The sequence below is a fragment of the Oncorhynchus mykiss genome, chromosome 24 (genome assembly GCF_057628025.1).
Source record: "Oncorhynchus mykiss isolate SJ-2025 chromosome 24, ASM5762802v1, whole genome shotgun sequence".
Classification (NCBI taxonomy): Eukaryota; Metazoa; Chordata; class Actinopteri; order Salmoniformes; family Salmonidae; genus Oncorhynchus; species Oncorhynchus mykiss.
Window position 1 is genome coordinate 41,672,987 of NC_143045.1, and position 23,861 is coordinate 41,696,847.

Below are 23,861 nucleotides of genomic sequence, written 5' to 3' on the forward strand. Positions count from 1 at the left end.
GATGATGTGTATAGACTATAGAGGATGATGTGTATAGACTAGAGAGGATGATGTGTATAGACTAGAGAGGATGATGTGTATAGACTATAGAGGATGATGTGTATAGACTATAGAGGATGATGTGTATAGACTATAGAGGATGATGTGAATAGAGGATGATGTGTATAGACTATAGAGGATTATGTGTATAGACTATAGAGGATGATGTGTATAGACTATAGAGGATGATGTGTATAGACTATAGAGGATGATGTGTATAGACTAGAGAGGATGATGTGTATAGACTAGAGAGGATGATGTGTATAGACTATAGAGGATTATGTGTATAGACTATAGAGGATGATGTGTATAGACTATAGAGGATGATGTGTATAGACTATAGAGGATGATGTGTATAGACTATAGAGGATGATGTGTATAGACTATAGAGGATGATGTGTATAGACTATAGAGGATGATGTGTATAGACTATAGAGGATGATGTGTATAGACTATAGAGGACGATGTGTATAGACTATAGAGGACGATGTGTACAGACTAGAGAGGATGATGTGTATAGACTAGAGAGGATGATGTGTATAGATTAGAGAGGATGATGTGTATAGACTAGAGAGGATGATGTGTATAGACTATAGAGGATGATGTGTATAGACTATAGAGGATGATGTGTATAGACTATAGAGGATGATGTGTATAGACTATAGAGGATTATGTGTACAGACTATAGAGGATGATGTGTATAGACTATAGAGGATGATGTGTATAGACTATAGAGGATTATGTGTACAGACTATAGAGGATGATGTGTATAGACTATAGAGGATGATGTGTATAGACTATAGAGGATGATGTGTATAGACTATAGAGGATGATGTGTATAGACTAGAATGAAAACATAACTGGAAATCTAATCGACTCTATGCATAATTGACACTAAGTCTCTCTCTCATCACATTAAGTAATATCATTTAAAACATGTAGCAACATTTCACCATAAATATTGAGAGACATAAAAACTGGGAAATATTTAACAGAGATTAAAATTAGTTGTTCAAGTTTATTCTTTAGACCTTTCCCCAAACGGTTGTTTAGCGCAAAAAAATAAAATAAAAGAACAACAAGAATGAGGTTTAAACTAATTCATAATTGCCATTACATTATCCCTTAGAACTGTTTTGTGGAAACACCAATAGCAGCACAGCTGACATGAGTCATACAGGAATATTATACACTATATAATATGGTATGTATCCCATAGGAATACAGAGCAGATACAGCCAGGTACTAAAAGATTGGCACATGTGATAAAGATGAGCAACAAAGACTATAAATAATAATACAAATAATGAGCGATATAGTATATGCTCAATTAAAAACACACACACACACACACACACACACACACACACACACACACACACACACACACACACACACACACACACACAGTGGCAAGAAAAAGTATGTGAACCCCTTTGGAATTACCTGGATTTCTGCATAAATTGGTCATAAAATTGTATCTGATCTTCATCACAACAATAGACAAACACAGTGTACTTAAAACTAATAACACTCCCATTATTATATTTTTCTTGTCTATATTGAATACATCATTTAAACGTTCACAGTGTAGGTTGGAAAAAGTATGCGAACCCCCCTAGGCTAATGACTTCTCCAAAAGATAATTGGAGTCAGGAGTCAGCTAACCTGGAGTCGCAATCAATGAGACGAGATTGGAGATGTTTGGTTAGAGCTGCACTGCCCTGTAAAAAACACTCACAACAACTTTGTTTGCTGTTCACAAGAAGCGTTGCCAGATGTGAACCATGCCTCGAACAAAAGAGATCTCAGAAGACCTAAGATGAAGAAGTGTTGACTGGAAGCGGTAAGACAAATTGTCTATAAATGGATTAAGTTCACACACACACACACGTACACACACACACACACACACACTGTCTATAAATGGAGAAAGTTCAGCACTGTGGCTACTCTCCGTTTTTACAAAGATGACTGCAAGAGCACAGCGCAGAATGCTCAATGAGGTTAAGAAGAATCCTAGAGTGTCAGCTAAAAGACTTACAGAAACCTCTGCAACATGCTAACATCTCTGTTGACGAGTCTACGATACGTAAAACACTGATCAAGAATGGTGTTCATGGGAGGCCACCACGGAAGAAGCCACTGCTGTCCAAAAAAAAAAAAAAAAAAAACATTGCTTCAACGTCTGAAGTTTGAAAAAGTGCACCTGGATGTTCCACAGCGCTTCTGGGAGAATATTCTGTGGACAGATTAAAACTACAGTTGAGTTGTTTGGAAGGAACACACAACACTATGTGTGGAGAAAAAAAGGCACAGCACACCAACATCAACACCTCATCCCAACTGTAAAGTACGGTGGAGGGAGCATCATGGTTTGGAGCTGCTTGGCTGCCTCAGGGCCTGGACAGATGCTATCATCAACGAAGAAAATGAATTCCCAAATGTATCAAGACATTTTGCAGGAGAATGGTCGGCTATCTGTCCACCAATTGAAGCTCAACAGAAGTTGGGTGATGCAACAGTTGGGTGATATGTCGTTCTTCCCCTGAACAAGGCAGTTAAACCACTGTTCCTAGACCAGTTAACCCACTGTTCCTAGACCAGTTAACCAACTGTTCCTAGACCAGTTAACCCACTGTTCTTAGACCAGTTAACCCTCTGTTCCTAGGCCGTCATTGAAAATAAGAAGTTGTTCTTAACTGACTTGCCTTGTTAAATAAAGGTTAAATAAAATATATATATATATTTTTTAAACTGGACAACGACCCAAAAGATAGAAGTAAATCAACAACAGAATGGCTTGAACAGAATAAATGATTCCTGTTGGAGTGGCCCAGTCAGTCCTGACCTCAACCCAATTGAGATGCTGTGCATGACATCCCAAGAGCAGTTCACACCAGACATCCCAAGAGCAGTTCACACCAGACATCCCAAGAGCAGTTCACACCAGACATCCCAAGAGCAGTTCACACCAGACATCCCAAGAGCAGTTCACACCAGACATCCCAAGAGCAGTTCACACCAGACATCCCAAGAGCAGTTCACACCAGACATCCCAAGAGCAGTTCACACCAGACATCCCAAGAGCAGTTCACACCAGACATCCCAAGAGCAGTTCACACCAGACATCCCAAAGAGCAGATCACACCAGACATCCCAAGAGCAGTTCACACCAGACATCCCAAGAGCAGTTCACACCAGACATCCCAAAGAGCAGATCACACCAGACATCCCAAGAGCAGTTCACACCAGACATCCCAAGAGCAGTTCACACCAGACATCCCAAGAGCAGTTCACACCAGACATCCCAAGAGCAGTTCACACCAGACATCCCAAGAGCAGTTCACACCAGACATCCCAAGAGCAGTTCACACCAGACATCCCAAAGAGCAGTTCACACCAGACATCCCAAGAGCAGTTCACACCAGACATCCCAAGAGCAGTTCACACCAGACATCCCAAGAGCAGTTCACACCAGACATCCCAAGAGCAGTTCACACCAGACATCCCAAGAGCAGTTCACACCAGACATCCCAAAGAGCAGATCACACCAGACATCCCAAAGAGCAGTTCACACCAGACATCCCAAAGAGCAGTTCACACCAGACATCCCAAAGAGCAGTTCACACCAGACATCCCAATAGCAGTTCACACCAGACATCCCAAGAATATTACTGAACTGAAACAGTTTTGTAAAGAGGAATGTTTGTCTATTGTTGTGATCAAATGACCAATTTATGCAGAAATCCAGGTAATTCCAGAGTTCATATAATTTTTCTTGCCACTGTGTGTGTGTGTATATTATATATATATATATATATATATTTTTATACTAATACAATTTGAATTTCTCAGAGAAAGAGATTCTGTTTAACAAGTAACATAACGTTTTCTCAAAAAGACAGGGGTCCAAATTGTTGGCACCCGTTTTCCATAACCTTCAATACCTCACCTTGCGAGAATAACGGCACTGAGCCTTTTCCTAAAATGAACATTGGAGAACACATTGGGAGGGATCTTAGACCATTCAGCCATACAGAATATTTCTGGCTCAGTGCCGTTATCCTCGCAATGTGTTGAATACAGGGGTACCAATTGACCCTTGTCTTTTTGAGGGGAAAAAAAACGATTACTTGTTAAATTTCTTTCTCTTGAGAAATTGATTTGTGATTTTACACAGTCTAGTTGTGCTAATCTTTATCAGGGGTGGCAATAGTTTTGGAGCTGGCTGTAATGGCATATCCCATAACCTCATATAGAATAAAAAGCACATCATACTATACCTCCCTCCCTCCCTCCCGCGCACACACACACACACACACACACACACACACACACACACACACACACACACACACACACACACACACACACACACACACACACACACACATCCCTTAGTTAATCCAGAACATTTGAGACATACCAATAACTGTTTAACAGACCATCTGTTAGTTAAGAGACATTATCACCACATCATTATAAAACGCAGAGTGTACAGTATATATATATATATATATATTTAAAAAAAGACCATCTGTGAATGTTTAAAACACGGAGGAATGAGAGAAGTAAAATGGGGTCCATCTCAGCTTTACATAAAGAGTGTGTTTGATCCAGACGGGGGACTGAAGTTGACAGGCCAAATGCTCTTCAAAGCTGAGAGGCCAAACGGCTACTGAATGCAACTCAGCATTTTAAATCTGAATCACTGAGTATAACTGCATAGAGGCACAGAGAGACACAGAGAGAGAGAGATACAGAGAGAGAGAAATACAGAGAGAGAGAGATACAGAGAGAGAGAAATACAGAGAGAGAGAGATACAGAGAGAGAGATACAGAGAGAGAGAGAGACAGAGAGAACACAAAGAATTTGAAAACAAATCCAATTTTGATAAACTCTCATTTCCACAGTGTGCCATCACAGCAGCAAGATTTGTGACCTGTTGCCACGAGAAAAGGGCAACCAGTGAAGAACAAACACCATTGTAAATACAACCCATATTTATGTTAATTTATTTTATCTTGTGTACTTTAACCATTTGTACATTGTTAAAACACTGTATATATATAATATGACATTTGTAATGTCTTTATTGTTTTGAAACTTCTGTATGTGTAATGTTTACTGTAAATTTTTTATTGTTTATTTCACTTTATATATTCACTTTATATATTATCTACCTCACTTGCTTTGGCAATGTTAACACATGTTTCCCATGCCAATAAAGCCTTTGAATTGAATTGAAATTGAATTGAATTGAGAGAGAGAGACAGGTGTATTGCTCTCATCAACACCTCAATATGATTTTATTACTAAATGCTAAATGTTGTCCAGCTGTATTACTGATTGTGGGCAAAAGCCAAGCCAATATCCCCGTGAGGAATGGTAAAGATGTTAAGTTCCATCTGTTCTCAATAACAGACCAGCAACAGCTGGTTATTCCCTTTAGAACCCTCAAGATAACCCCGTTCCCTTCAGAACCCTCAAGATAACCCTTTAGAACCCTCAAGATAATCCTGTTCCCTTTAGAACCCTCCAGATAACCCCATTCCCTTTAGAACCCTCAAGATAACCCTTTAGAACCCTCAAGATAACCCCATTCCCTTCAGAACCCTCAAGATAACCCTGTTCCCTTCAGAACCCTCAAGATAACCCCGTTCCCTTTAGAAACCTCAAGATAACCCTGTTCCCTTTAGAACCCTCCAGATAACCCCGTTCCCTTTAGAACCCTCAAGATAACCCCATTCCCTTTAGAACCCTCAAGATAACCCTTTAGAACTCTTAAGATAACCCTGTTCCCTTTAGAACCCTCAAGATAACCCTTTAGAACCCTCCAGATAACCCTGCTCCCTTTAGAACCCTCCGGATAACCCCGTTCCCTTTAGAACCCTCAAGATAACCCTTTAGAACCCTCCAGATAACCCCGTTCCCTTCAGAAACCTCCAGATAACCCCGTTCCATTTAGAACCCTCAAGATAACCCTTTAGAACCCTCCAGATAACCCCATTCCCTTCAGAACCCTCCAGATAACCCCGTTCCCTTCAGAACCCTCCAGATAACCCCGTTCCATTTAGAACCCTCAAGATAACCCTTAAGATAACCCTTTAGAACCCTCCAGATAACCCCGTTCCCTTCAGAACCCTCCAGATAACCCTGTTCCCTTCAGAACCCTACAGATAACTCCGTTCCCTTCAGCCCTGTACATGTGTCATGTAGCTTAGATTAAAACCTTTCATCATATTATCACAGTTGTCATGATAGTTTTTCCATCATGTATCAGCTATTAGACCAGCAGACCAGTTGTGACGGTCTGATATGGTAGTGTTTTCTGTAAGCCAGTCTAGAGCATGAAGCTCCTTATCCCTGAATAACTAGTGTATTCGTTTCTCGTCAAGCATAACCCATGCTTTTCCTTCCCCAGTACGAATGGCTAGACACCACATACATTTTTCAACTACTAAGTTAAAAAAAGTTGTTTTGACAGAACAAATGCTTGTTTACAAAAGAAAGGCAAAGCAACACTATGGAGTTATGTTGGCACCGTTATGACCCTTTACAATCATGGACAGACATTATATTTATGATTTTCTGCCAGGTCCCTTTTAGCAAAGTTATAAACCCGAAGAAAAACAGCAGACCGTGTCAGATCTGTCGACTCATCCTTTCATTTCGCTGCTCTATCGCTAGCGCCATACATCCGTCTGAACCTGCCGTCCTAGAAGTCGTTGTTGCTGACGTCAAAACTACGTCATTCATGAATCGTGTAGGCCAGTTCTGGTCCAACCCATCGGGGTTCTGGGACCAATCAGAACGGTTTGAATGTGTTCGCTTTCAGGAAGTCTTCGGGGGAGTAAACTAATCCAGACTCATGATGGAGAAGAAAACGTTAGTGGGCGTGGCGTTTAACTTGAGTGATGTTTGATCGGTAGCCAGGCAACCGTGGGATATCGCCCCCGTTACGTTCTGTCAGACTGGTAGCAGGAGTGAGACAAACATCCTATGTGTTCCGTGTTCTCTCAGCCATGTTAAACATCCTATGTGTTCCGTGTTCTCTCAGCCATGTTAAACATCCAACGTGTTCTGTGTTCTCTCAGCCATGTTAATCATCCAACGTGTTCCGTGTTCTCTCAGCCATGTTAATCATCCAACGTGTTCCGTGTTCTCTCAGCCATGTTAATCATCCAACGTGTTCTGTGTTCTCTCAGCCATGTTAAACGTCCAACGTGTTCCGTGTTCTCTCAGCCATGTTAATCATCCAACGTGTTCTGTGTTCTCTCAGCCATGTTAATCATCCAACGTGTTCCGTGTTCTCTCAGCCATGTTAAACGTCCAACGTGTTCCGTGTTCTCTCAGCCATGTTAAACATCCAACGTGTTCTCTCAGCCAATGATCAGATGACCTTCTAAACCTAACCCCAAACTGATGTTGGAATGGGTCTGTGGGCTGGCCAGTCGACCAGACTGTTTAAATGTTTAAATGCCACTCCAGAGGACGGCACGCCGGCTCTTGTCCACACTGACCACGTACTCCCCGGACCCAGACCAGGCCACCGCGTTGATGGACGAACTGGAGGGGGGGACAAGAGAGACAGGCAGACAGAGAGAGACAAGTCAATAAGGGCTCATCTGAAATGACACTCGATTCCTTCTTTTAGCAAGTACCAAAACATCATAGGGCTCTAGGCAAAAGTAGTGCACAGCATAGGGAGGAGGGTGCCATCGGGCTTTGGACGTAGCCTAAATCTCATTCACTTCAATGTGCATCCATCCATCCACAAGACAGACAGTGGAACAGCTTTGACTCACTCAGTATTTCTAAATGGGACAGATCTGATGGGCTGTTGGATTCACTGGGAACTAAACAGAGCAGATGGACTGTTGGATTCACTGGGAACCAAACAGAGCAGATGGACTGTTGGGATTCACTGGGAACCAAACAGAGCAGATGGACTGTTGGATTTACTGGGAACCAAACAGAGCAGATGGACTGTTGGATTCACTGGGAACCAAACAGAGCAGATGGACTGTTGGGATTCACTGGGAACCAAACAGAGCAGATGGACTGTTGGATTCACTGGGAACCAAACAGAGCAGATGGACTGTTGGATTCACTGGGAACCAAACAGAGCAGATGGACTGTTGGGATTCACTGGGAACCAAACAGAGCAGATGGACTGTTGGGATTCACTGGGAACCAAACAGAGCAGATGGACTGTTGGGATTCACTGGGAACTGTGAGTGGGCAACAGTTTGTGAGTGGAAAACATCTACTATCTTAAATGGACACTAATTATTTTATAATGCTCTATGTTTCCTAACGTGGACAGTTCGTGTTACTACCTTACACAACCGTTGCATTTTCACATCATACAATTGAGTGAAATGACACATCTTTTTAATTATTATTATTTTTTTTACCTCAGATTGGTATGTTAGTAAAAAAAAAGTTTCTATTCATCAAGATGAAACTAAATCGATTGCTTTAAAACAGATTCATATCTTTATGTTTTGCAGGATTAGAACACAGTTGTTATTGTCCCACAAGGAGATGAGTTGACAAATGGCTACGACAGGTTCTCATCTATCGACAGGTATCAAATCAAAATGCCAGTTTATTCGTCACATGCTTTGGAAACAACAGGTTGAGACTAACAGTGCAGTGTTTACTTACGGACCCTTCCCAACAACGCAGAGAGAGAAAGAAAATAGAGAAATAATCTAAAAATAAAACACGTAATAAAATGTATAATAAATACAAAATGAGTAATGATAACTTGTCTATATATACACTGGGTACCAGTACTATATACACTGGGTACCAGTACTATATACACTGGGTACCAGTACTATATACACTGGGTACCAGTACTATATACACTGGGTACCAGTACTATATACACTGGGTACCAGTACTATATACACTGGGTACCAGTACTATATACACTGGGTACCAGTACTGAGTAATGATAACTTGTCTATATATACACTGAGTACCAGTACTCAGTAATGATAACTTGTCTATATATACACTGGGTACCAGTACTGAGTAATGATAACATGTCTATATATACACTGGGTACCACTACTGAGTAATGATAACTTGTCTATATATACACTGGGTACCAGTACTATATACACTGGGTACCAGTACTGAGTAATGATAACTTGTCTATATATACACTGGGTACCAGTACTGAGTAATGATAACTTGTCTATATATACACTGGGTACCAGTACTGAGTAATGATAACTTGTCTATATATACACTGGGTATCAGTACTGAGTAATGATAACGTGTCTATATATACACTGGGTACCAGTACTGAGTAATGATAACTTGTCTATATATACACTGGGTACCAGTACTGAGTAATGATAACTTGTCTATATATACACTGGGTACCAGTACTGAGTAATGATAACTTGTCTATATATACACGGGGTACCAGTACTGAGTAATGATAACTTGTCTATATATACACTGGGTACCAGTACTGAGTAATGATAACTTGTCTATATATACACAGGGTACAGGTACTATATACACTGGGTACCAGTACTGAGTAATGATAACTTGTCTATATATACACGGGTACCAGTACTGAGTAATGATAACTAGGTTATATACACGGGGTATCAGTACTGAGTAATGATAACATGTCTATATATACACTGGGTACCAGTACTGAGTAATGATAACTTGTCTATATATACACTGGGTACCAGTACTGAGTAATGACAACTTGTCTATATATACACTGGGTACCAGTACTGAGTAATGATAACGTGTCTATATATACACTGGGTACCAGTACTATATACACTGGGTACCAGTACTGAGTAATGATAACTAGGTTATATACACGGGGTACCAGTACTGAGTAATGATAACATGTCTATATATACACTGGGTACCAGTAATGAGTAATGATAACTTGTCTATATATACACTGGGTACCAGTACTGAGTAATGATAACTTGTCTATATATACACTGGGTACCAGTACTGAGTAATGATAACTAGGTTATATACACAGGGTACCAGTACTGAGTAATGATAACATGTGTATATATACACGGGGTACCAGTACTGAGTAATGATAACTAGGTTATATACACGGGGTACCAGTACTGAGTAATGATAACATGTCTATATATACACTGGGTACCAGTACTATATACACTGGGTACCAGTACTGAGTAATGATAACTAGGTTATATACACGGGGTACCAGTACTGAGTAATGATAACATGTCTATATATACACTGGGTACCAGTACTATATACACTGGGTACCAGTACTGAGTAATGATAACTTGTCTATATATACACTGGGTACCAGTACTGAGTAATGATAACTTGTCTATATATACACTGGGTACCAGTACTGAGTAATGATAACTTGTCTATATATACACTGGGTACCAGTACTATATACACTGGGTACCAGTACTGAGTAATGATAACGTGTCTATATATACACTGGGTACCAGTACTGAGTAATGATAACTTGTCTATATATACACTGGGTACCAGTACTGAGTAATGATAACTTGTCTATATATACACTGGGTACCAGTACTGAGTAATGATAACTTGTCTATATATACACGGGGTACCAGTACTGAGTAATGATAACTTGTCTATATATACACTGGGTACCAGTACTGAGTAATGATAACTTGTCTATATATACACAGGGTACAGGTACTATATACACTGGGTACCAGTACTGAGTAATGATAACTTGTCTATATATACACGGGTACCAGTACTGAGTAATGATAACTAGGTTATATACACGGGGTATCAGTACTGAGTAATGATAACATGTCTATATATACACTGGGTACCAGTACTGAGTAATGATAACTTGTCTATATATACACTGGGTACCAGTACTGAGTAATGACAACTTGTCTATATATACACTGGGTACCAGTACTGAGTAATGATAACGTGTCTATATATACACTGGGTACCAGTACTATATACACTGGGTACCAGTACTGAGTAATGATAACTAGGTTATATACACGGGGTACCAGTACTGAGTAATGATAACATGTCTATATATACACTGGGTACCAGTACTATATACACTGGGTACCAGTAATGAGTAATGATAACTTGTCTATATATACACTGGGTACCAGTACTGAGTAATGATAACTTGTCTATATATACACTGGGTACCAGTACTGAGTAATGATAACTAGGTTATATACACAGGGTACCAGTACTGAGTAATGATAACATGTGTATATATACACGGGGTACCAGTACTGAGTAATGATAACTAGGTTATATACACGGGGTACCAGTACTGAGTAATGATAACATGTCTATATATACACTGGGTACCAGTACTATATACACTGGGTACCAGTACTGAGTAATGATAACTAGGTTATATACACGGGGTACCAGTACTGAGTAATGATAACATGTCTATATATACACTGGGTACCAGTACTATATACACTGGGTACCAGTACTGAGTAATGATAACTTGTCTATATATACACTGGGTACCAGTACTGAGTAATGATAACTTGTCTATATATACACTGGGTACCAGTACTGAGTAATGATAACTTGTCTATATATACACTGGGTACCAGTACTATATACACTGGGTACCAGTACTGAGTAATGATAACTTGTCTATATATACACTGGGTACCAGTACTGAGTAATGATAACTTGTCTATATATACACTGGGTACCAGTACTGAGTAATGATAACTTGTCTATATATACACTGGGTACCAGTACTGAGTAATGATAACTTGTCTATATATACACTGGGTACCAGTACTGAGTAATGATAACTTGTCTATATATACACTGGGTACCAGTACTGAGTAATGATAACATGTCTGGGGTTATGGCTAACATGTTAACACCCTACTCTCCCCTCCTGCTGCCAGAACCCTACTCTCCCCTCCTGCTGCCAGAACCCTACTCTCCCCTCCTGCTGCCAGAACCCTACACTCCCTCCTGCTGCCAGAACCCTACTCTCCCTCCTGCTGCCAGAACCCTACTCTCCCTCCTGCTGCCAGAACCCTACTCTCTCCCTCCTGCTGCCAGAACCCTACTCTCCCTCCTGCTGCCAGAACCCTACTCTCCCTTCCTGCTGCCAGAACCCTACTCTCCCCTCCTGCTGCCATAACCCTACTCCCCCTCCTGCTGCCAGAACCCTACTCTCCCTCCTGCTGCCAGAACCCTACTCTCCCCTCCTGCAGCCAGAACCCTACTCTCCCCTCCTGCTGCCAGAACCCTACTCTCCCCTCCTGCTGCCAGAACCCTAATCTCCCCTCCTGCTGCCAGAACCCTAATCTCCCCTCCTGCTGCCAGAACCCTACTCTCCCCTCCTGCTGCCAGAACCCTACTCTCCCCTCCTGCTGCCAGAACCCTACTCCCCCTCCTGCTAATGTAAACACTATCTAATAGCCTGTAACATTCTCTAGTCCACTAATAGCGTCTACAACACAAAGAGGAAGTATCATCAAGCTAATTGATGCCGTGTTGGCCGGAGCCCATCAGGGCTGACGATAGCTGCTAAAAGCTAAGGTCCTCAGAGGCTGGGTGGGGTTCAGAGGACAGACAGGCAGACGGGCAGACTGGGAAACATCCAGGCAAGTCTAGTCCAGTCCAGTGTCTAGTGCAGTCTAGTCTAGTCTAGTCCAGTCGTCCTACCTGTGCATGTCCGGTAGTCGTGTCTCCAGGTTGCCAGAGTTGACGTTCCAGATGTAAACGGCTCCATCTGCTGATCCTGCTGCCAGGTAGCTCCCATCAGGACTAGAGAGAGAGAGAGAGAGGGGGACAGAGAGGACAGAGAGAGAGACAGACAGAGAGAGAGGGACAGAGAGAGAGAGAGAGAGAGAGAGAGAGAGAGAGAGAGAGAGAGGGAGAGAGAGAGAGAGAGAGAGAGCGAAAGACAGAATGAGAATGAGAGAGACTCTTTAACATCATCCTTAGCTCTGGCGTCTTCCCCCAATATTAGGAACCAAGGACTGATCACCCCAATCCACAAAAGTGGAGACAAATTTGACCTCAATAACTACCGTGGAATATGCGTCAATAGCGACCTTGGGAAAATCCTCTGCATTATCCTTAACAGCAGACTCGTACATTTCCTCAATGAAAACAATGTACTGAGCAAATGTCAAATTGGCTTTTTACCAAATTATCGTGCGACAGACCACGTATTCACCCTGCACACCCTAATTGACACACAGTAAAACACAAACAAAGGCAAAGTGTTCTCATGCATTGTTGATTTCAAAAAAGCCTTTGACTCGATTTGGCATGTGGATCTGCTTTACAAATGGATGGAAAGTGGTGTTAGGGGGAAAACAAACAACATTATAAAATCAATGTAAACAAACAACAAGTGTGTTGTTAAAATTGGCAACAAAAAAAACACTCAAATTTCTTTCCACAGGGCCGTGGGGTGAGACAGGGATGCATCTTAAGCCCCACCCTCTTCAACATATATGTCACCGAATTGCCGAGGACACTAGAACAGTCTGCAGCACCCGGCCTCACCCAAACACCAAATTGAGACTCTGAATGCAGAATTCTGCAAAAATATCCTCCGTGTACAACATTAAACACCAAATAATGCATGCAGAGCAGAATTAGGCCGATACCCGCTAATTATCAAAATCCAGAAAAGAGACGTTAAATTCTACAACCACCTAAAAGGAAACCTTTCATAACAAAGCCATCACCTACAGAGAGATTAACCTGGAGAAGAGTCCCCTAAGCAAGCTGGTCCTGGGGCTCTGTTCACAAACACAAACACACCCCACAGAGCCCCAGGATAGCAGCGCAATTAGACCCAATCAAATCATGAGAAATCAAAAATATAATTACTTTACACATGGGAAATAATTAACCAAAAACAGAGCAAGCTAGAATGCTATTTGGCCCTAAACAGAGAGTACACAGCGGCAGAATACCTGACCACTGTGACTGACCCAAAATTAAGGAAAGCTTTGACTATTTACAGACTCAGTGAGCATAGCCTTGCTATTGAGAAAGGCCGCCGTAGGCAGACATGGCTCTCAAGAGAAGACAGGCTATGTGCTCACTGCCCACAAAATGAGGTGGAAACTGAGCTGCACTTCCTAACCTCCTGCCAAATGTATGACCATATTAGAGACACCAATTTCCCTCAGATTACACAGATCCACAAAGAATTAGAAAACAAATCAAATTTTGATAAACTCCCATATCTACTGTGTGAAATACCACAGTGTGCCATCACAGCAGCAAGAACAAGAAAAGGGTAACCAGTGAAGAACAAACACCATTGTAAATACAACCCATATTTATGTTTATTTATTTTCCCTTTTGTACTTTAACTATTTGCACATCATTACAACAATGATTATGTTGGAACTTCTGTGAGTGTAATGTTTACTGTTCATTTTTTATTGTTTATTATCTACTTCACTTGCTTTGGCAAAGTAGACATATGTTTTGTCTTAAAATTGAATTGAGAGAAGAGAGGAGATAGGAGAGAGAGATAGAATGAGAGATAGGAGAGAGAGAGATAAAAGGAGAGAGAAAGAGAGATAGAAGAGTGAAGGGAGAGAGAGAGATAGGAGGAGAGAGATAGAAGAGTGAAGAGAGAGAGAGATAGGAGAGAGAGATAGGAGAGGGAAAGAGAGAGAAAAGTGAAGAGAGAGAGAGAGATAGGAGAGATAGAAGGAGAGGGAAATAGGAGAGATAGAAGGAGAGGGAAAGAGAGATAGAAGAGTGAAGAGAGAGAGAGAGATAGAAGTAGAGGGAAAGAGAGATAGAAGAGTGAAGAGAGAGATAGAAGGAGAGGGAAAGAGAGATAGAAGAGTGAAGAGAGAGATAGAAGGAGAGGGAAAGAGAGATAGGAGAGTGAAGAGAGAGATAGGAGAGATAGAAGGAGAGGGAAAGAGAGATAGAAGAGTGAAGAGAGAGATAATAGATATATATATAGATAGATAAGGAACAATTAGTTGGTTGAAGGCTGACATATCAATGCAATCCTGGGCTGATATCTGGCCACTACACTGTATCACTACAGTACCATATCCTGACTCCTGCACGGCCCTTAACAACATCCCACCACCAAAGTATTCTAGTCCCGTCCATCTGCTGTCATGGCAACAGTAAAAATGCATTCAGAGGAAACCGGTTAGTATATCAGCAGGCATCAGAACAAAAACACTCAGCCAGAGCTAAGGATGATGTTAAAGAGTCTCTCTCATTCTCATTCTGTCTTGCTCTCTCTCTCTGTCTCTCTGTCTCTCTCTCTGTCTCTCTCTCTCTCTCTGTCTCTCTCTCTCTCTCTCTCTCTCTGTCTCTCTCTCTCTCTGTCTCTCTCTCTCTCTGTCTCTCTCTCTCCCTGTCTCTCTCTCTCCCTGTCTCTCTCTCCCTCTCTCTGTCTCTCTCTCTCTCTCCCTCTCCCTGTCTCTCTCCCTGTCTCTCTCTCTCTGTCTGTCTCTGTCTCTCTCTCTCTCTGTCTCTCTCTCTGTCTCTCTCTCTCTGTCTCTCTGTCTCTCTCTCTCCCTCTCTCTGTCTCTCTCTCTCTCTCCCTCTCCCTGTCTCTCTCCCTGTCTCTCTCTCTCTGTCTGTCTCTGTCTCTCTCTCTCTCTGTCTCTCTCTCTGTCTCTCTCTCTCTGTCTCTCTGTCTCTCTCTCTCTCTCCCTCTCTCTCTCTCCCTCTCTCTCTCTCTCCCTCTCTCTCTCTCCTGCTCTCTCCCTCTCCCTGTCTCTCTCGCTCTGTCTCTCCCCCTCTCTCTCTCTCTCTTTATATATCTCTCAGATCCAACATCACACAGAGAGGAACATGTAGCCCAGGTGTGTCAACCTCAATCCATGAAGTGTCTAGTGTCTGCTGGTTTTTCCTTTCAATTAAGACCTAGACAACCAGGTGAGGGGAGTTACTTACTAACTAGTGACCTTAATTCAACAATTAAGAACAAGAGTGGAGCGGAAGGAGGGGACATGGCAGCTCACCACAACCCTCTATTCCACTTCCTTTGAACTTCAGAACGGCATGTCAACAGCCAGTCTGGTCACACAGCAGGAATATAAATGAATTCTCTCTTCTAAAACCAACAAGTCTAGTGTTGTTGTGAGGTGTTTTGTCTTCTGTCATACATCTAGAAATTCCTCATCCAGTACGCTCTCACTAATACTACTCACACACAAATATTATTCACTAATACTACTGACACACAAATATTATTCACTAATACTACTCACACACACATAGTATTCACTAATACTACTCACACACAAATATTATTCACTAATACTACTCACACACACATAGTATTCACTAATACTACTCACACACAAATATTATTCACTAATACTACTCACACACACATAGTATTCACTAATACTACTCACACACACATAGTATTCACTAATACTACTCACACACAAATATTATTCACTAATACTACTCACACACAAATAGTATTCACTAATACTACTCACACACTAATATTATTCACTAATACTACTCACACACAAATATTATTCACTAATATTATTCACACACAAATATTATTCACAAATATTATTCACTAATACTACTGACACACTAATATTATTCACTAATACTACTCACACACAAATATTATTCACTAATACTACTCACACACTAATATTATTCACTGATATTACTCACTAATACTACACACACTGATATTATTTACTAATATTAGACACCAATATTAAATACTAATATAACTGACTAATATTCCACAGTAATACTACTCACTAATACTACACACTAGTATGACACAAGGGCATACTGTAGCTGATGTTACCCCCCATTATCATTCAGTAGACTACAGATTCATCACAAAAGCAGCCAGACAGAGACAGACATCTAGCCAGACAGAGAGACAGACATCCAGACAGAGAGGCAGACATCCAGACAGACAGAGACAGACATCTAGCCAGACAGAGAGGCAGACATCCAGACAGACAGAGGCAGACATCCAGACAGAGAGGCAGACATCCAGACAGAGAGGCAGACATCCAGACAGAGAGGCAGACATCCAGCCAGACAGAGACAGACATCCGGACAGAGGCAGACATCCAGACAGACATGTAGCCAGGGATATGGAGCCAGAGATAAGGAGCCAGGGATATGGAGCCAGGGATATGGAGCCAGGGATATGGAGCCAGGGATATGGAGCCAGGGATATGGAGCCAGGGATATGGAGCCAGGGATATGGAGCCAGGGATATGGAGCCAGGGATATGGAGCCAGGGATATGGAGCCAGGGATATGGAGCCAGGGATATGGAGCCAGGGATAAGGAGCCAGAGATAAGGAGCCATGGCATGTTTCTACTTCTTTCTTGAAAGAAGTAGAAACTGTTTCTTCTGTTGAAGCTGGCAGACACTTACATTTTGGGATGCATTATTTACAATATCTATCGATCTCTAGATAAAGGAGGCTGGGTTGGTTGGACCAAACTCTGCTCTGACACGGCAGTCTGGGGTTGGTTGGACCAAACTCTGCTCTGACACGGCAGTCTGGGATTGGTTGGACCAAACTCTGCTCTGACACGGCAGTCTGGGGTTGGTTGGACCAAACTCTGCTCTGACACGGCAATCTGGGGTTGGTTGGACCAAACTCTGCTCTGACACGGCAATCTGGGGTTGGTTGGACCAAACTCTGCTCTGACACGGCAGTCTGGGATTGGTTGGACCAAACTCTGCTCTGACACGGCAGTCTGGGATTGGTTGGACCAAACGCTGCTCTGACACGGCAGTCTGGGATTGGTTGGACCAAACGCTGCTCTGACACGGCAGTCTGGGGTTGGTTGGACCAAACGCTGCTCTGACACGGCAGTCTGGGATTGGTTGGACCAAACTCTGCTCTGACACGGCAGTCTGGGATTGGTTGGACCAAACTCTGCTCTGACACGGCGGTCTGGGATTGGTTGGACCAAACTCTGCTCTGACACGGCAGTCTGGGATTGGTTGGACCAAACTCTGCTCTGACACGGCAGTCTGGGATTGGTTGGACCAAACTCTGCTCTGACACGGCAGTCTGGCATGGTGCTATTGATATCTGAAGCCAGCTGAGCCTTGGAGAGACACAGCAAAATAAGAAGTGACTGTTCCACTCCCTTAGGACATTATAAAACCTCAGCTGGCAAATGAAGCATGTTGTGCCAGCTATCTTATACCCCAGGACGCTGTACCATCCTGTACCATCCTACAGACTGTGTTGTAACCCAGGGTCCTGTACCATCCTGTACAATCCTACAGACTGTGTTGTACCCCAGGACGCTGTACCATCCTGTACCATCCTACAGACTGTGTTGTAACCCAGGACGCTGTACCATCCTGTACCATCCTACAGACTGTGTTGTAACCCAGGGTCCTGTACCATCCTGTACAATCCTACAGACTGTGTTGTAACCCAGGGTCCTGTACCATCCTACAGACTGTGTTGTAACCCAGGGTCCTGTACAATCCTACAGACTGTGTTGTAACCCAGGGTCCTGTACCATCCTACAGACTGTGTTGTAACCCAGGGTCCTGTACCATCCTGTACAATCCTACAGACTGTGTTGTAACCCAGGGTCCTGTACCATCCTACAGACTGTGTTGTAACCCAGGGTCCTGTACCATCCTGTACAATCCTACAGACTGTGTTGTACCCCAGGGTCCTGTACCATCCTGTACCATCCTACAGACTGTGTTGTAACCCAGGGTCCTGTACCATCCTGTACCATCCTACAGACTGTGTTGTACCCCAGGACGCTGTACCATCCTGTACCATCCTACAGACTGTGTTGTATTCCAGGGTCCTGTACCATCTTGTACCATCTGAGAGTCAGGGTTAGAGTAAGTGCTCACCTGAATATAGCCTTAGTGCTGTCACAGCCACATTTGAAGCCCTCAGCTCTGAAATGAGAGATAAGGACAATTATCAGACACACTAACATCCAAGGTTAGCTCTATGGGGGAGGAGTTAGGTCAGAGATAGACCAGGGTTAGCTCTATAGGGGAGGAGTCAGGTCAGAGATAGACCAGGGTTAGCTCTATAGGGGAGGAGTCAGGTCAGTTAGCTCTATAGGGGAGGAGTCAGGTCAGTTAGCTCTATAGGGGAGGATAGTCAGGTCAGAGATAGACCAGGGTTAGCTCTATAGGGGAGGAGTCAGGTCAGTTAGCTCTATAGGGGAGGAGTCAGGTCAGTTAGCTCTATAGGGGAGGATAGTCAGGTCAGAGATAGACCAGGGTTAGCTCTATAGGGGAGGAGAGTCAGGTCAGAGATAGACCAGGGTTAGCTCTATAGGGGAGGAGTTAGGTCAGAGATAGACCAGGGTTAGCTCTATAGGGGAGGGGTCAGGTCAGAGATAGACCAGGGTTAGCTCTATAGGGGAGGAGTCAGGTCAGAGATAGACCAGGGTTAGCTCTATAGGGGAGGAGAGTCAGGTCAGAGATAGACCAGGGTTAGCTCTATAGGGGAGGAGTCAGGTCAGAGATAGACCAGGGTTAGCTCTATAGGGGAGGAGTCAGGTCAGAGATAGACCAGGGTTAGTTCTATAGGGGAGGAGAGTCAGGTCAGTTAGCTCTATAGGGGAGGAGAGTTAGGTCAGAGATAGACCAGGGTTAGCTCTATAGGGGAGGAGTCAGGTCAGAGATAGACCAGGGTTAGCTCTATAGGGGAGGAGAGTCAGGTCAGAGATAGACCAGGGTTAGCTCTATAGGGGAGGAGAGTCAGGTCAGAGATAGACCAGGGTTAGCTCTATAGGGGAGGAGTCAGGTCAGAGATAGACCAGGGTTAGCTCAATAGGGGAGGAGTCAGGTCAGAGATAGACCAGGGTTAGCTCTATAGGGGAGGAGAGTCAGGTCAGAGATAGACCAGGGTTAGCTCTATAGGGGAGGAGTCAGGTCAGAGATAGACCAGGGTTAGTTCTATAGGGGAGGAGAGTCAGGTCAGTTAGCTCTATAGGGGAGGAGAGTTAGGTCAGAGATAGACCAGGGTTAGCTCTATAGGGGAGGAGTCAGGTCAGAGATAGACCAGGGTTAGCTCTATAGGGGAGGAGAGTCAGGTCAGAGATAGACCAGGGTTAGCTCTATAGGGGAGGAGAGTCAGGTCAGAGATAGACCAGGGTTAGCTCTATAGGGGAGGAGTCAGGTCAGAGATAGACCAGGGTTAGTTCTATAGGGGAGGAGAGTCAGGTCAGTTAGCTCTATAGGGGAGGAGAGTTAGGTCAGAGATAGACCAGGGTTAGCTCTATAGGGGAGGAGTCAGGTCAGAGATAGACCAGGGTTAGTTCTATAGGGGAGGAGAGTCAGGTCAGTTAGATCTATAGGGGAGGAGAGTTAGGTCAGAGATAGACCAGGGTTAGCTCTATAGGGGAGGAGTCAGGTCAGAGATAGACCAGGGTTAGCTCTATAGGGGAGGAGTCAGGTCAGAGATAGACCAGGGTTAGCTCTATAGGGGAGGAGAGTCAGGTCAGTTAGCTCTATAGGGGAGGAGAGTTAGGTCAGAGATAGACCAGGGTTAGCTCTATAGGGGAGGAGTCAGGTCAGAGATAGACCAGGGTTAGTTCTATAGGGGAGGAGAGTCAGGTCAGTTAGCTCTATAGGGGAGGAGAGTTAGGTCAGAGATAGACCAGGGTTAGCTCTATAGGGGAGGAGTCAGGTCAGAGATAGACCAGGGTTAGCTCTATAGGGGAGGAGTCAGGTCAGAGATAGACCAGGGTTAGTTCTATAGGGGAGGAGTCAGGTCAGAGATAGACCAGGGTTAGTTCTATAGGGGAGGAGTCAGGTCAGAGATAGACCAGGGGGGATACCAGTGTATTGCCCGACTGCATACAATGTGTTCGGACGGTAAGATGGAAACGACTCAATATCGCCATCTGCCGGCCTTTGGCCTAGGATCAACACAGAACACTACAGTACATTATTAGAGGACCAATGCCGCACTGGTCCGGCTACCTGAAGCATATCCTGGAGCTGTTCATGCGAAGGTCGACCACCTGCAGACTCTCGTCTCTGGAGCAGCTGAGGAGCTGACGGTGGTCAGTAGAGATGTCCAGAGATGTTACCTTCCCCTGGAGAGGAACCTCCTGGGTACAGCTGGCAGCCCTGGGGAGGGGGGCGGGGGAGGGGGGAAGGCAGTGAGTCACAACTCAACATGGTCTAGCAGAATGTGCCTTACTGTACTGTATGTAACATAGCAACGTGCCTAACTGTACTGTATGTAACATAGCAACGTGCCTAACTGTACTGTATGTAACATAGCAACGTGCCTAACTGAACTGTATGTAACATAGCAACGTGTCTTACTGTACTGTATGTAACATCGCAACGTGCCTAACTGAACTGTATGTAACAGCAACGTGCCTAACTGAACTGTATGTAACATAGCAACGTGCCTAACTGTACTGTATGTAACATAGCAACGTGCCTAACTGAACTGTATGTAACATAGCAACGTGCCTAACTGAACTGTATGTAACATAGCAACGTGCCTAACTGTACTGTATGTAACATAGCAACGTGTCTTAATGTACTGTATGTAACATAGCAACGTGCCTAACTGAACAGTATGTAACATAGCAACGTGCCTAACTGAACTGTATGTAACATAGCAACGTGCCTAACTGTACTGTATGTAACATAGCAACGTGCCTAACTGAACTGTAGCAGGTAACTGTAATACAATAGTGAAAAGATTTATCAACATCATTGACCTGTAAACTACAGAGTTATGAAGTGTTTGAATTATTAAAGAGTAGCAGCTTCTACTGAGGGAGAAACAGAAAACCCCCTGAAGATCTGTTGTAGGGTTAGGGTGTAGGGTTAGGGTGTAGGGTTAGGTTGTAGGGTTAGGGTGTAAGGTTAGCGTGTAGGGTGTAGGGTCAGGGTGTAAGGTTAGGGTTAGGGTGTAAGGTTAGGTTTAGGGTGTAGGGTTAGGGTATAAGGTTAGGGTGTAGGTTTAGGGTGAAAGGTTAGGGTGTAAGGTTAGGGTGTAAGGTTAGGGTGTAAGGTTAGGGTGTAGGGTTAGGGTGTAGGGTTAGGGTGTAAGGTTAGGGTGTAAGGTTAGGGTGTAGGGTTAGGGTGTAGGGTTAGGGTGTAGGGTTAGGGTGTAGGATTAGGGTGTAAGGTTAGGGTGCAAGGTTAAGGTGCAAGGTTAGGGTGTAGGGTTAGGGTGTAAGGTTAGGTTGTAGGGTTAGGGTGTAAGGTTAGCGTGCAGGGTGTAAGGTTAGGGTGTAGGGTTAGGGAGTAGGGTTAGGGTGTAAGGTTAGGGTGTAAGGTTAGGGTGTTGGGTGTAGGGTTAGGGTGTAAGGTTAGGGTGTAAGGTTAGGGTGTTAAGTTAGGGTGTAGGGTTAGGGTGTAAGGTTAGGGTGTAAGGTTAGGGTGTAGGGTCAGGGTGTAAGGTTAGGGTTAGGGTGTAAGGTTAGGTTTAGGGTGTAAGGTTAGGGTGTAAGGTTAGGGTGTAGGGTTAGGGTGTAAGGTCAGGGTGTTAGGTTAGGGTGTAGGGTTAGGGTGTAGGGTGTAAGGTCAGGGTGTAGGGTTAGGGAGTAAGGTTAGGGTGTAGGGTTAGGGTGTAAGGTTAGGGTGTAGGGTTAGGGTGTAAGGTTAGGGTGTAGGGTGTGGGGTTAGGGTGTGGGGTTAGGGTGTAGTGTTAGGGTGTAGGGTTAGGGTGTAAGGTGTAGGGTGTATTGTTAGGGTGTAGGGTTAAGGTGTAGTGTTAGGGTGTAGGGTTAGGGTGTAGTGTTAGGGTGAAAGGTTAGGGTGTTGGGTTAGGGTGTAAGGTCAGGGTGTTAGGTTAGGGTGTAGGGTTAGGGTGTAGGGTGTAAGGTCAGGGTGTAGGGTTAGGGAGTAAGGTTAGGGTGTAGGGTTAGGGTGTAAGGTTAGGGTGTAGGGTTAGGGTGTAAGGTTAGGGTGTAGGGTGTGGGGTTAGGGTGTGGGGTTAGGGTGTAGGGTTAGGGTGTAAGGTGTAGGGTGTATTGTTAGGGTGTAGGGTTAAGGTGTAGTGTTAGGGTGTAGGGTTAGGGTGTAGTGTTAGGGTGAAAGGTTAGGGTGTTGGGTTAGGGTGTAGTGTTAGGGTGTAGTGTTAGGGTGTAGGGTTAGGGTGTAGTGTTAGGGTGTAGGGTTAGGGTGTAGTGTTAGAGTGTAGGGTTAGGGTGTAGTGTTAGGGTGAAAGGTTAGGGTGTTGGGTTAGGGTGTAGGGTTAGGGTGTAGTGTTAGGGTGTAGTGTTAGGGTGTAGTGTTAGGGTGTAGTGTTAGGGTGTAAGGCTAGGGTGTAAGGTGTAGGGTTAGGGTGTAGTGTTAGAGTGTAGGGTTAGGGTGTAGTGTTAGTGTGTAGGGTTAGGGTGTAAGGTGTAGTGTTAGGGTGTAGTGTTAGGGTGTAGTGTTAGGGTGTAGTGTTAGGGTGTAGGGTTAGGGTGTAGGGTTAGGGTGTAGGGTTAGGGTGTAAGGTGTAGGGTTAGGGTGTAGTGTTAGAGTGTAGGGTTAGGGTGTAGTGTTAGGGTGTAGTGTTAGGGTGTAGGGTGTAGTGTCAGGGTGTAGGGTTAGGGTGTAAGGTGTAGGGTTAGGGTTACGCAGGTCTGTTGGGCTGTAGCTATTCACTATCAACGTGCTGAAACTAATAAATATAGAAATGAACACCAAACATGTAGCGCAGCAAATTTCACCAATGTCATAACAGAGACAACCCCAAAACAGAAGGGGCTGGGGGGGTGGTGGTGGAGAGAGACTATTATGTAGGTGGACTGTTGCTAAGCGACAGTGGAACATGAAAGTCTGCAGTTGACGACTAGCAGGGGAGTGA

At 43.7% G+C, this 23,861-nt stretch overlaps 1 protein-coding gene across 2 annotated transcripts in view; it reads right to left on the minus strand.

The window, feature by feature from the left end:
* Positions 1–5,041: 5,041 nt before the first annotated feature.
* Positions 5,042–23,861, minus strand: part of atg16l2 (autophagy related 16 like 2) — an 81,335-nt gene continuing 62,515 nt past the window's right edge. For both annotated transcript variants that reach the window (XM_036962083.2, XM_036962084.2), the window contains 4 exons: positions 21,020–21,169; positions 18,929–18,976; positions 12,749–12,850; positions 5,042–7,612 (listed from right to left, as the gene is read on the minus strand). In XM_036962083.2, coding sequence (XP_036817978.1) covers positions 7,519–7,612; positions 12,749–12,850; positions 18,929–18,976; positions 21,020–21,169 — 394 coding nt within the window. In that variant the 3' untranslated portion in view covers positions 5,042–7,518. The remainder of the gene's footprint in view (positions 7,613–12,748; positions 12,851–18,928; positions 18,977–21,019; positions 21,170–23,861) is intronic.